Genomic DNA, 14,067 nt, shown 5'->3' on the forward strand with positions numbered 1-14,067 from the left:
GGAAGTGAACTGTAAAAATTATTCAGCAGTTTAGTTATTTCTACTTCATTTTCTTAAGCTGACTCAACTTGCAGTTTCTGAATTTGTTCATTCAACTTAACATCTTAAGTTTTTACTGTCTCAACTAGTTTGTAAATTGACTTGACAAGAGTATTTGTCGCCTCGACTTAAAAACACGGTTGAGTCAATTCAGTAGCAATCACGTTCGCGTTCTCAGTATTTACCGCAAGATCTTGTGCAGCATGAAGCTGACTGAAGATGTTTGTTGGCCATGATGGAAACTTCTCGACACAAGATTGAAACATAGACTGTCATCAAATTTGGTAAGTAAAAGTTTGTTTATATTCACGCAATAATGTTAGCAACTGAGATTACTGGAGCACTGTTGACTACCACATTAGGGAAAAATAAAATATACATATATATTTTGTTCTGTTGAACACAAAATTATATACTTTGAAGAATCTAGGAGAACAAACAGTTGTGGAGCACCTTTAACAACCATTTAAATTTGTCCTACTATGGTAGTCAATGGTGCCCGAGAAATCTGAAAACATTTTTCTAAATATCCTTCTGTGTTTAAAGGGATACTTCACCCAAAAATGAAAATTCTGTCATCATTTACTCACCTTCGAGTTGTTCCAAATCTGTATAAGTTTCTTTTTTCTGATCAACACAGAGAAAGATATTTGGAAGAATGCTTATAACCAAACAGATCTTGCCCTCCATTGACTACCATAGTAGGAAAAATTACTTTATCGTTGTTGTTTTTTGTTCTGTTGAACACAAATGAAGACATTTTGAATGTAGGTCAGCAAACAGTTTTGGGGCACTTTTGATGACCATTGTATTTTTTCCTACTATGGTAGTCAATGGGGGGCAAAATATGTTTGGTTACAAGCATTCTTCCAAATATCTTTCTCTGTGTTCATCAGAGCAAAAAAATGTATACAGATTTGGAACAACTCAAAGGTGAGTAAATGATGACAGAATTTTCATGTTTGGGTGAAGTATCTCTTTATATAAAATAATTTACAATTTCTTAACTGAGTTGAAGTAATGTAAAAACATAAAACATTTCAAATGGACGACGAAAGGACTTATAAAACCAATTTTTATCACACTTGAAAAAATAAGGCAACTTTTTTTACAGTGTAGTTGGAACTCTGCTTTGGTGAAAAATGACAGTGCCAAATTTATATTATTATATAATTATAATAATAACAATATATACAGTATACTGTAGTACTAACACAATTTAATTAAACTAGGAAAAAAGTAGAACGCTATTTACATTTTTTAATTGTCATAAATTTATAACTTCTATTCCTACATATCATTAACATTGTTTGTGTGTTTGTCATGCTGCAAAATGCTCAGCAAATATAAAAAAACCTAAATACCAAATAAATAGAAAATATTTTATGAAATAAAAGTATTCTAGAATTTGCATTCATTGCCCATTCTCCTTAATGAAGTGAGTGTTGATACCAGTGTTTGTCTATTATTATTCTCATCAGGTCCTCTGCATTCACCATTCGTCTGAGCTCCAAATACTGACCACACAAACAGCCAACTTTCCATTCCACTTTCCTTTGTTCTGTCTATTCTTTCCATTAACCTGTACTTTTGCAAAACAGCACTTCCAGAAGTGGTCGACAGGGTCGTCAATTTGAGACACAGAGTGATTTTATGCTCCTGGCTGCCTCAATTAGGCAGGAGTTCTGCTCTCGGCAAGCAAGAGTGCTAATGCACTCCACATCAAACCCGACCCTGATTACTGTCAGGTATTGTAATACTTCCTGTTTTTTTATTTTCTGTACTTTTCCACAAAAAAAATGCTCCTTTAAGAGACTTACCCTTGTGTAAAAGGTAGAAGTAAAGATAAATGAGCGCAAAAGAAAAATCTTACTCGATTCAGCCCAAGTTTTATATCCACCACTTTGACATGTAGACTATATAGTAGTGCCTTAAGACAGGTGAACTCACTGTGGCAGTTAGATAGATGTAAGGCTGAGTGTGTATACGCTACATCTTCACACACTTTTACAGGCAGCAGCTCATTCCACTGACAGCCAACCGGCACCACCGCCAATCAATCCGACTGACACGAACTACAGCCAATCAATGTGATGGCAGTCAACTGTCAGATTAATGGCCCGCCTATTCAGCCATTCACAACTAACACACACACTGTGACTGTATCTTATTTCAACAGTTTTAAGTTGTTTTATCTTTTCAAAATATATTAAAATTACAAAAACAATAAGAATACAGTAGATGTACAGTATACATTTTTATTTAACAGTATTTTAATAACTAATACAGTATATGACCTATAACACAATCCTGCTTGTATACACGGTTTCAATGAACGCACATGCCTGGCTGGTTATAATATAACAATTTATTTTATATTTAATTTATATAAATAGTTTATTGTATACAAATTGTATTCAATTAAATGAAAACAATTTTTTGCGGAGGTCTACCAAAAGTTAGGTTTGGTCCACATAACATTTGTTTATGTTGTTGCCGCTGACACCAGCCGCTGATTAACTAAACCTCTGACATTCCATCTTTCCTTCTATCTGCTTATATGTTCAAATGTGTTCAAATGACTAAATACTAGTATGTTCTGCCATTATGATAACCTCAAGTGCACAAAGCATTTCCGACTGTCATTCAGTGTTAGTTTTATTCAGAATATTCCTCGCTGTACTCCAGAATACGGTTAGTGAGAGTGTCTAAGAAGTACCAGTCACAGAAACAACGTTTTACACTAAGCACTATTAAAGCTTCCATATATCCCCATTTTTGGTTAGACAGTGGCTGTTTTTGCTGTTTAATGGTGCTAACCTTTTCAGTCACACACTTACAGGCACTTCTCTCTCTAAATCAACAGCTGTGAAGGGCAAATTCAAATCAATCATGAATCTCTGTGTGCTATTTTATCAGTGTTTAAAGTCTTAGAGTAACAGTTATAGCGGCTATAACACACAAGACAAGAAAGGTCTCAGAGAAACATCTCAGATGAGCAGAGAAGAAAGAAAGAAAGAAAGAAAGAAAGAAAGAAAGAAAGAAAGAAAGAAAGAAAGAAAGAAAGAAAGAAAGAAAGAAAGATGAGCAGAGAAGAAAGAAAGAAAGAAAGAAAGAAAGAAAGAAAGAAAGAAAGAAAGAAAGAAAGAAAGAAAGAAAGAAAGAAAGAAAGAAAGAAAGAAAGAAAGAAAGAAAGATATGACTTAAACATGTTTAATTGTTTGTGGTTTAAACAGTAGAAAACCACTTGAAATGCAATTTCTACAAACCTGACCCAACCACATGCATTTGAAAACCAATTAGAATTGAATTTTTAAAACTCCATTTCAGTCTGAATGGTCAGATCAGATTTCAACTAGTTTTTTCATCATTCATAACACAATGTGTTATATTGTATCATACTATACACAAGGCACTGGCAGAGGCGATACAGATGAACTGGGGAGACACAGGACACCATATCCATTTGGTCCCCCCCAAAAAACAATTTAGTCAGAGGTGCCCAAAAGAACTACCGTGTCTTACTTTTAATCATCGAAACAACCTTTTTTCAACTACAAAAACCATTTGGGAAAAAGAAAGGTTCTGTAGATGTTAAAGGGGTTTTTATGGAATCTTTTAAGCCAAAAAAAAGGTTATTTTATGGCATCATGTAAAACCTTGATTTTTGAGATTGTACAGTAAGTGATATTTTCAAAACAGCGTTCCTTCTCCATCTCCTCTCATTGTGGTTGCTGCAGTATCTGTCAGCACAATAAACATTGTGAGCAGCTACAGATCTTAAAGAGATAGTTCACCCCAAAATAAAAATGTCATCATTTATTCTCCCTCCCCCCAAAACTTGTATAGAACTCTTTGTTCTGTGGAACACAAAAGAAGATATTTTGTGGAAATGTCTCAGTGGCTTTGTGTCCATACACATGGAAGTCAATGGGGGTTGATGTTGTTTGGATCTTCAAAATATCTTGTTTTGTGTTCTGCAGAAGAAAAAGTCATGCAGGTTTATATTGACATGAGGATGAATATATGATGAAGGGAACTTTTAAGATAAACAAACTCTTTTCCTTATACAATTATTTCAGATATAGTTCAGACTGTTTTTATGCTTTAATGTTTCATTCCATCTCAAACTGTCATAACAGCCATGTGAGATGACATTATCTCACTAACCTTGTAGCTGAAACCCTGCCATGTCTCGTCCTCACTCAGTGACAGCAAATATGTTTGAAATGAGTTGTGGTAGCTGAAGACTATTTTCCTGACAGTGATGCAGCATGCTCTGTCACTCAGGTCTTCACCTCAGCCCTTTCCAAAATGACCTCTTTGAAAAATGCCACAGAATCCATACATCAAAGCTCCATTCTCACGTCCTGTAGCGTGTAAACTTTCTTGACGGACCTTCCGTCATCTAGAACGCAAGCGATGGGCCATTTAAACGTGCAAAGTGTTATTGTTACATCTTCATGCCAGTGCAAAAAAAAAAAACGTGTCAGGTGAATGACTGACAAGTGGCGAGAAACAATTCTCAAGCCTACCAGGTGGAAAAATCTAGAAGCTGACAGAGTTTATGAGATATGTGACAATGTGTCAGGCCTGTGAATGCTGAAGGGTGCTATCATCCCTGTGGTAAACTTTATAAAACTTTATGCTTTTATGTTCACCTCCTGAAATGATGGAGAGCTAAACTCTTTGAAGTGCAGTGTTTTGAGAAGTTTTAGAGCTCCTCCCCACTGGCGCCCTGGTGCTGTGGAAAATACTCTTGTGCTTTTTGAAAGAAAGTGTAACGGTGAGAAATCCAGGCAGGAAGCGGATGCACGTGCAGTAAAAGATTTCATCAAAATCACACAAGACAAGACAAACCAAACCAAACCAAACCAAACCAAACCAAGGTAATCCAAAAACAGAACTAAGCGTAAAACACAGACTAAATAAAGCATAAAACAAAGACCGACAACCAAACAAAGGAAACACTTGGGTTTAAATACACTGGGGTAACAAAGGAAACAAGAAACACGTGGGGAAACTAATTAACAAGAAAAACTACAAAGGACTACAAACATGGCACACAACAGGAAATAACATAAGAGTTCAAAATGACTGGGAAACACAGAACATATTCGTGACAGAAAGAGTCAATACATAAATAAGTGAAAACCGACTAGGACCGAACGAAAATGGGAGACCAGAAATTAGAGAAAGAAATAGTCAGACATGTTCACAAGTCTCGGAGGTCCAAGTCAAGTCTTTAAAGTGGAGTCCAAGTCACATCTCAAGTCTCTGTTCTATTTTAGCAATAGTTCTCTCAGATAGTTATTGTAATTCACAGTGTATGAAGCTAAATCAGTTTTGAAATATTGCAACTAATTAACTCTACAGAATGTCTTGGGTATTGGAACCAGTGCTTTGAACCAGTGCAGATGCTGGTGTGATATCCTGTGTTTTTACTTGACCTTAGAATGAAATGAAACCAGGTCATTACCTTTATTTTTCAGAAAAGCTCAGTAACTACTGGATATGCATTGTTGCAACACAGAGAATATTAGACCATGAATGCATGTACTAGTTCATTCAATCTCATTTGATTTAAATTACTCGTTCAGTAGGGCGTATTCATTAAGTACATTCAACCAATGAAACACTCTGACAGGGCTCACACTGAAGCGCTATTGGCTTATGGCATCATGCCTCTTTGAAGAACAGAGCTGCACTCTTTGCTTGAGACTGAATGAGAAATATCTTTCAAAATGACATATTACAGAAACTGTCTTACATTTCTTCAATCATGCAAACATGTTTCATACTTGCTTTGATCTTTAGCATGTCATTCAATCTTTTAATGTACAATACGACTTACTTCATCACTTCTTTCGGCTTAACTGTTACTTTATTTTGCATTTCACGTTATGCAGCAGCTGGCATTAGTGGATAAGTTAACATTGGCATATAAAATGTTCGTGCATGCCTTTGTAATGAGTTTCAGGGTGACTCGCCTGCAGTCGTGCTTCAAGTTTGTGGTGCTTTACCGGCGATTGTGAAGGAAAATAAGATGCACTGTTAACCACGTGGAGACACAGAATACATACTGTATGTCGGTGCTTCCTCTTTACCCAGAGACCTATGAGAGAAGCAGCACATGTGCGCAAGCTGATGTCCGCCAGACCGGACAAGAATATTTCTTCTCGTTTTACGAAAATGTCAGTATTCTTTTATTATAGTTTTCGGTATCACGCATTTATTTTTATTTTGTTATAGTCTCGTTTTTGTCAGTGAAAACATGATGTCGTTAACGAATATTTTCGTTATAGTTTTCATCAACGAAATTAATACTGATGTAAACTATTTAAAGTTAATCATCCATTATAATATCTGCTGCACTTAAATGGTCTGGACAGAAGCTACTAAAGTAAGACTTGGCTACATTTTGTCGTTTATATAACTATATGATGAACACGCGTCCTGCAGATGCGTCGCGCGTGTACATAATAATGCTGACTTTGTGTGTTTAGAGATGAATCGTTGTGACATTTGCTGCACAACAAAATGGATTGGGAATTAATAGACAAATGTGTTATATGATGCTGTCATGTGGGGAAGTAAAGGAAGATTGTGATTGAAATGTTCTACTAAAATGACTTGCGTTTTTTACGAGTTTCATGAGTCACGAGTCCAAGTCAAGTCTCGAGTCAGCTGTCCACGAGTCCAAGTCAAGTCGCAAGTCTCTGTTTTTGCGACTTAAGTGCGACTCGAGTCCAAATCTCTGGAAATAGTGAGAAATTATAAAAAAGCATTACATACATTTCATGTATATTAGAATAGAATAGAATAAAACAGCAGTGTGGAGTAGTGTAGAGTAGAGTAGGGTAGAGTACATTAGGTTATAGTGTACAGTAGAGCAGAGCAGAGCAGAGCAGAGTAGCATTGCCTAGAGTACATCAGGGTATAGAGTAGAAAAATCTAATAGAATAGAACAGAACAGAATAGAATAGAATAGAAAAGAAGTAGTAGTGTAGAGTAGTGTGGAGTAGAGTAGATTAGGATATAGTGTACAACAGAATAGAGTAGAGTAGAACAGAATATAGATAAAATCGGATTGGATTAGATTGCATTGGAGTGGGTTGGATTAGATTACAGAGTGGCGTAGAGTACAATGGAGTACACTAAAAAATAGATAGCAGAGTAGAGTAGAGTAGAATTGAGTAGAGTAGAGTATATTAGTTTTTGGTGTACATTAGAGTGGAGTAGAGTAGAGTAGGGTAAAGTACAGTAGAGTAGAGCAGTGGTTCCCAAAGTGGGTGCCGTGAGAACTGGCTAGGGGTGCCGCCGAATCTCATCTTTTTTCCAGTACCATATAATAATCTTTTACATCATATATTTTAAAATATATCAAAACACCAACATATGAGCATGTCCAAACGAAACTGAAAATATGCGAAAAAACATTTTATACATATGTAACGTTTAAATATCTCTTTTACCGCCACTTGGACTGTTCCCAGGAGAGAATCGCTCTGCTCAGCTCCGCCCACTGTACTGATGCACGCTCATGTGGGTCACGAGTACAAGCTATCTCAGGTTGGTTTCACGACTGCCAGGTCCGAACCCTAGTTTGATTGCTCCCCCTGCCCCGCTGGACTGCGTTCATATTATTTTGGGGTCCGAACCGCGGGTCGTTTGCGTCATCAAGCCTGCAGCTGTTTACCCTGTCGCTTAACGACGACGCAGGAGAAGGCGCCAAAATGCATTATATTGCTCGCTTCACTTTAATACATTTTTGTTTTTGAACTGTTAGTTTTGTTTCCAAAGCTTCAGTACCCTAAGTTACATAACTGCACTTTCGTCAATGAATGTACTGCAAATGCTCTTAAGATCGCTGAAGGCGAACAGAAATGAGACATACAGCTCTCTGCTTGGAGCGCGTCAGTCACGCTCGTCAGAAAAGTGAGTGAAACACACACAAGCACACATTTTTACCAAATAATACGTCATTAATAGCGGTTCACTTCTGCGATTTGGTACGATTGCGTTCATATCAGCAGCGAAGCGTACTGGAGTTCACGTGAACCGCACCCAAGTTTGAACAAAGCAAATAAGAACTTAAAGAAAAATGTAATGCGAGTTGTTTATTATTATTTAAAGAATTAAGTATCAGTCTTTATTCTAATGTGTTTTGTTCCAACGATTTCCACATACAGCGAATGGTTCATATCAGTCTATAAGATTTGTTTTACTTGAGTTGTAAATGACAGATGGTTAATTTAAATGATTTGTTTCACCTCACCTATAATGTCTGTTGTAATGCATTTGTAATAAATTCATGCAGCTGTTTATACTTCATTTGTTGTTTGCTCATCTGGATTTAATTTTATATATGTATGTACGCATGTACATTTAGTTAAATCAGGGTTGGGGTGCCGTGGGAAAAAAAACACCACAAAGGGGTGCCTTGCTTTCAAAAAGTTTGAAAAAATACCACAGAGCCTAAAATAAAGAATATAAAATGAGACAAAGGTCAAAGGGTGCGCAGTTTATTGATCTGCAAGAGTAATTAGCCATCAGAAGCCTTTGGCCCTGTTACTCTGATCTGGAATAAACAGGACTGACTGGTCGTCACACAAAAGTGAGAGCAAGAGACAAGGTCATCTCAGACGGCTGGAGGAAGACCAGAGGATGAAAAGAGGAAGATGATAGTTTGCGTCAGCTACTAAAGAGCTTATTGTTCGCGAGTGAGTCAGACAGAGCGGTCGATTGTGAAATGACAAGCATGACGGTGAACGGATTGGTCTGCCGATTCCAATTGTCTGGCAGAAGTAGAACTGAAGCTGAGTTTGAGGAGAATCAGCAGTGACTTGATAGAGTCATGCTGGATGAAAAAGAGGAGCTCGAAAAGGACATTAACCCCTTTTTAACAAACCACAGGAGCATGCTGGGACTGGCTGCCGGGTGCCCGCCTGTGACCAGGTGATCATTTATCTGTGTGTTTAAACTGTTTGTAAAAGGAAACAGATGGTCACAGGTGCTTAAAACCGGACTAAAATGATTGACATTGTGTGTACATGTCGACACACAGTAAGGTCTGGTTCATATTAAATCTTATTTTGGTTAAGAATCTCCAACTTTGAAATGCATAATACCTGAACAGAGCTATCAGTTAGCATTGATATTATTCTCAATGGAAGTTAAGAATAATAGGGAATCCATAATGGTTTAGTCAGCCAATCTAGCCAAACATCTTCAACTTAGACATGAAAATCTGTGTAAACATGCTTGCTTCATTTCTTATGTAAAAGTCTTCAATGCCACAAACTTGAGACTTTGGAAAAACAGGTGGCTACATCCTTGAAGCATGCTCACAATATTAACAAGACAATAAACCCCACGAAAAAATGCATAAAGCCAACCAATCATTGCCATTTTGCCATTTTGCGAAACCAATAACTTGACTAACATCAAGAAGTCTAGGTGTGTCATCTGAGAGACGAGTGTGTGTGCGTGTGTGTGTGTGTGTGTGTGTGTGTGTGCGTGTGTGTGTGTGTGTGTGTGTGTGTGTGCGTGCGTGCGTGCGTGCGTGCGTGCGTGCGTGCGTGCGTGCGTGTGTGTGTTTGCATGAGCTCACCCATCATTCTACCCATCATGTTATGTCGTGGGCTGTGGTTGTCATCCACACTCTCTCCAGGATAGTGTGACTGAGAGATCCGTCGCTCATATTCATCAAGTGGAGAGTTCAGAGGCAAATCTGGCACAGGTGGACTACCTGGAGATTCCTGAGGAGAGACAACACATACACAGAGAGTTAGCAACCACACGCATCCTTAGTTTAAATTCAACATTCAAGTTCAAACTTGGATTTGCTAATCTTTGTTATCTAACTAGCATGCTAATCTAAAGGTGCGTCCCAAATCACGCACTTATGCACTATTCTACGCCATTTTGTAGTATAAATAGTGTGAGCAGTGCGTTCACGTTGAAAATTCTCAAAAAAGAAGTGCACTCGAAGTACCCGGATGATGCGCTTTTCAACTGAAAATATGACGTGTGGAGCTCTGGACACTTCACGCACTCAACGGTCGCACTTTCGCTTACATAGTGAAAGGGAGGCGGGGCTATCAGACGCTGCTGGAGCAAAACTCTCCTGCAGGGTGATAACGTTTCAATCTGATGGTGAATAAAGTAATGCTGGGCAAAACAGATAAAAAGGACATTAAATGTACAATGTAGAAATTGATTTTTATTGACACGCGTTGTGCTGTGCGATTGACGTCATTTGCGCTCGTCTGGGCAACCACTATATTTCTGGTTAGTATTAAACCGTTAAGTATTCCATAGTATTCCAGGGATGATACTACCCTCCTAAAATTCATACACTAGATGGTTGAGTGCATAGTTTAAGTGCATAGTGTATAGTATGTCATTTGGGACACAACTGAAATGGCCGCATGCTCCACGAACCTCAACTTTGAATGTTATTGGTTGTTACGTGTCTCATGACCACGACAACCAAGATGAGATTTACGGAGGCTATATGTGGCCATTTTGTGTGTGTTCAGTGATGTATTATGTTTTACATACAAATGTGACTAAACAGGCTCAAAATAAGAATCGTTTTTAGTCACAAACATGTAGTCGTGCTTCATTAGACATGTATTAACCCCCTGGAGTCAATACTTTCACAGTGGAGGATGGATGCACTTTTTTCGACTTTTTAATAAATACAATTATTATTATTATATTATTATTTCTATAAATTTCATTTATAACACTATTCCTTGGCTTGTAACCCGAAAGTTACTGGTTTAATCCACACAAGGATCAAACCATGAGCCATCACAATGGGACCTTGAGGGAGTATATCCCTGTATTATGCATACAGTACATTTTATAGATGTGTTACATTGAAGGATGTACTTTATGGTGACAGATGTTTTGAACATTCTAGATTTAACATACATATAATGTAACCCTTTAATTTCACCCTGTTTATGGTAACATTGCGATTTTAACGCAGAAAAGATTGCTTTGGAGAACTGGGTCCTTCAAGAGCTTTCTAAGATTCTCTGTAGTTTGGCAGCACACGCTCAATATCTCAGAGTCCTGTCTGTCCCTGGGTGCTTGAGGTAATAAAGGTGTTACTGTGTTCTCTTGATCAAGCTGCTGGTGTGTGTGCGTGGTATATATCTCAAGTCCTCTGTGAGCTCTGATGTACTTGTTGTACACTTCTGCCATGGGCGTCCTATTGATCGCAAGGAGGTTGCATTTTCTCCCAAAGGAACACCTTCTGGAAGGAGGTTTAGAATGAGGGTTGACAAGATTTGCTTGCCCGTGGAGGTTGTCCGCTTTTATAAGGCGTTTGAGCACTTTTCCACTCATCAGGTTGGGGAGCAGCTAGCCTTCCAGCTAACCAGCTTGGCAAAGCTGGTAGACCGGTTTAAGGCAGCTTAGGCTGGTTTAATGCATTTTTTAAGGCAGATGGTGAGCTAAGGATCTCCACTGACTGCTGTACCAGAGTCAAGAGGTGATGACATTTGCCTAGGGGTCGATGCATTGCATTACCGATCCAAAACCAAATGGGACATTTTTAAGAGCTGACATTTCTCAAGCAAAAAGCAGTTAGGATCGACTATGACAAGCCCTTGTCACTTTCAGCTAATGGAGGACAGTGAGTGACCTTTAATGTGGCCAATTGTAACAAACAGAAAAGTGTTTTTGAGAATCAGACATTCAAGAGAGAAGAACGAGACAAAGGATGCCCATTATGCAAGACACATCTGACTCCCTCTGCGGTGGTGACAAGAGAGAAAATATTCTTGCCTGTTTAATATAGATGAGATGTTTAATGAAGTCCAGAGGTACTGACTTAACTCGCCGGGTCTGATAACAAAGCTCGTGTAGCGGCGTAGAGATGAGGTCAACGCAATTACAACTTCATCCGACGAAATTTACGTGCACTGAGATTTTCATTACAAACCTAGGATTTGCATTATGAACCTTTTCTCTTTAGGTCTGACAGAAAAATGAGAGAAAGATAACTAAGGATTGGTTTTATGAAGAAATGTTTTTTACAAATAATAGAGTGAAAGTTATTACAATACAAACCCATCTACTCTGCTCACTCCGGTCTTAATCTGGCCTAATCTAGTGCGTTTTGAAACAGGATTAGCTATGTGGATTAAAGCACTGCCTTTAAACCCATGTCTTCTTAAGAGGTTGTCATCTTTAACGCAATAAGCAAAAAGTAATCTTGATGGATTAACTGACAATTACATGTAATTTATGCACCGGTTTGCATAACAGGATTTGATTTGATGAAGTAATTTATAAAAAGGTCAGTACTGGCTTTTAGTTTTGTTTGGATACATCACATTGTGTATTTATATCCAAACCTGCAATTAATCTTAAAGCTACAATCCGTAAATTGTTTGGTTAAAAACAAACAGAAGTTATTGAGAAAGTACACGAAAAGATTCACATCCATAAGATTAAGATCATTTATAAATTGAGCTGTCTGGTATGATTTAGTGGGAAATGCCAGTTTTCAATCCAGATAGACGGTTTCATCTGACACACGAACCTGGCCTGAAGTTAACTTCCGGTCTTTGTTTGTTTATGGGTCTGGCTAGAGGCTAGTAATATAACTATTAATATATTTTTTACATATATTAATATTAACTTACATTCATTGTTATTGTGTACTTTTTTATTGTATGTAAATTTGATCAAATAAACAATTTGTTGAATGGGTCATGTTTAGCCAAGTAATGGTGCTTCTACTGGTAACCCAAAATAATAATGGCTAGAACTACTTTTAACTTCCTAGCTAATGTAATTTACTTGTTAATTCTTTTGCTTGTTTTTAGAAATAATCTACATGGACTCTATTCTTTGCGGATGTGTACCCGAAGTTTAGTTTGGGCCACAAAAGCATGCATGCGCAGTAACTTGTTTATGTTGTTGCTTTGAAACCTATAGCTATGAAGGTATGTAAGGTTACATGCAAATGTTTTTGCTTTAAACAGACATGGCGATAGAGAGCAAAAGTTATGGATTACTTAATAATAATAATAATAATTCAATTTCATTTTTAATTTAAATACATTTTAAATACATTTTATAATAATATATAAAATATATACTGTATAAATCATACAGTTATTAGTACAATATACTGTAGTTAATAAACTAAGTATATTGCTTTGTGGCATAATTGTGTAATAAAAGTACAAATTTAAAATGAATAATTATCAATAATTGATCAAATATTATTACTAATCATGCAAGAAATAATTATTTAAATATTTAATAAAATTACAATTATTTAAATATAAGAAACATTTTTGATTACTGATACTTTATTGGTATTTTTACTTGAAAAATGTTATATATTTTAATTCAATATTTCAATAAAGCATTTCCGTATGGAAGCTGTTACTCTTTTATATTAGCTCTCCATTCTAAAACCACAGTAATACACATCTCTCGTGGCTCACTGCTTTATAGACAGTTTCAGCGGCAACAAACATAAACAAATGTTACGTGGCCCAAACTTAACTTCCTGTAGACCTCTACAAAGAATCAAAAACTGTTGAGTAGTTTTAATTTAATACAATTAATAACCAATGAAATATGAATATAAATGAATATTAATATTAAATAATAATAAAATAAATTGTTCACCAAACACAGACCAAAACTTTGGGTCAAGCACGTGCGTCCGATGAAACCATCTATTAGCATTTTACTTCAGAACATGTTTGTGAAAATCTTCCCTGACCTTGGATGGCATAGTAAGATCTGCTTGTCTAAGAAGCAGTATCTAATCCATTCTCTAACGCACACACATTTCCAGACTACACTGGCATTCCGATGCGGTTTATACTGTACTTCTTAAACCAGCATTCCCTCACAGGCTGTAATTACAGGTCTTAAGATGTCACATCCAGCCTCTGTTATGTCCAGCTGTGTCTAGAGGCCTGGACAGACTCATTAGCTCTCTCTCTCTCTCTCTCCCTCTCTCCCTCTCTCTCTCTCTCTCTC

At 37.1% G+C, this 14,067-nt stretch overlaps 1 protein-coding gene across 4 annotated transcripts in view; it reads right to left on the reverse strand.

Moving 5' to 3' along the window:
- pard3aa (par-3 family cell polarity regulator alpha, a) overlaps positions 1 to 14,067 on the reverse strand; it is a 426,846-nt gene that overhangs the window by 167,651 nt on the left and 245,128 nt on the right. For all 4 annotated transcript variants that reach the window (XM_057322206.1, XM_057322207.1, XM_057322205.1 and 1 more), the window contains one exon: positions 9,653 to 9,800. In XM_057322206.1, the coding sequence (XP_057178189.1) occupies positions 9,653 to 9,800 (148 nt within the window). The remainder of the gene's footprint in view (positions 1 to 9,652; positions 9,801 to 14,067) is intronic.

Source organism: Triplophysa rosa, linkage group LG23, assembly GCF_024868665.1.
Source record: "Triplophysa rosa linkage group LG23, Trosa_1v2, whole genome shotgun sequence".
Taxonomy (NCBI): Eukaryota; Metazoa; Chordata; class Actinopteri; order Cypriniformes; family Nemacheilidae; genus Triplophysa; species Triplophysa rosa.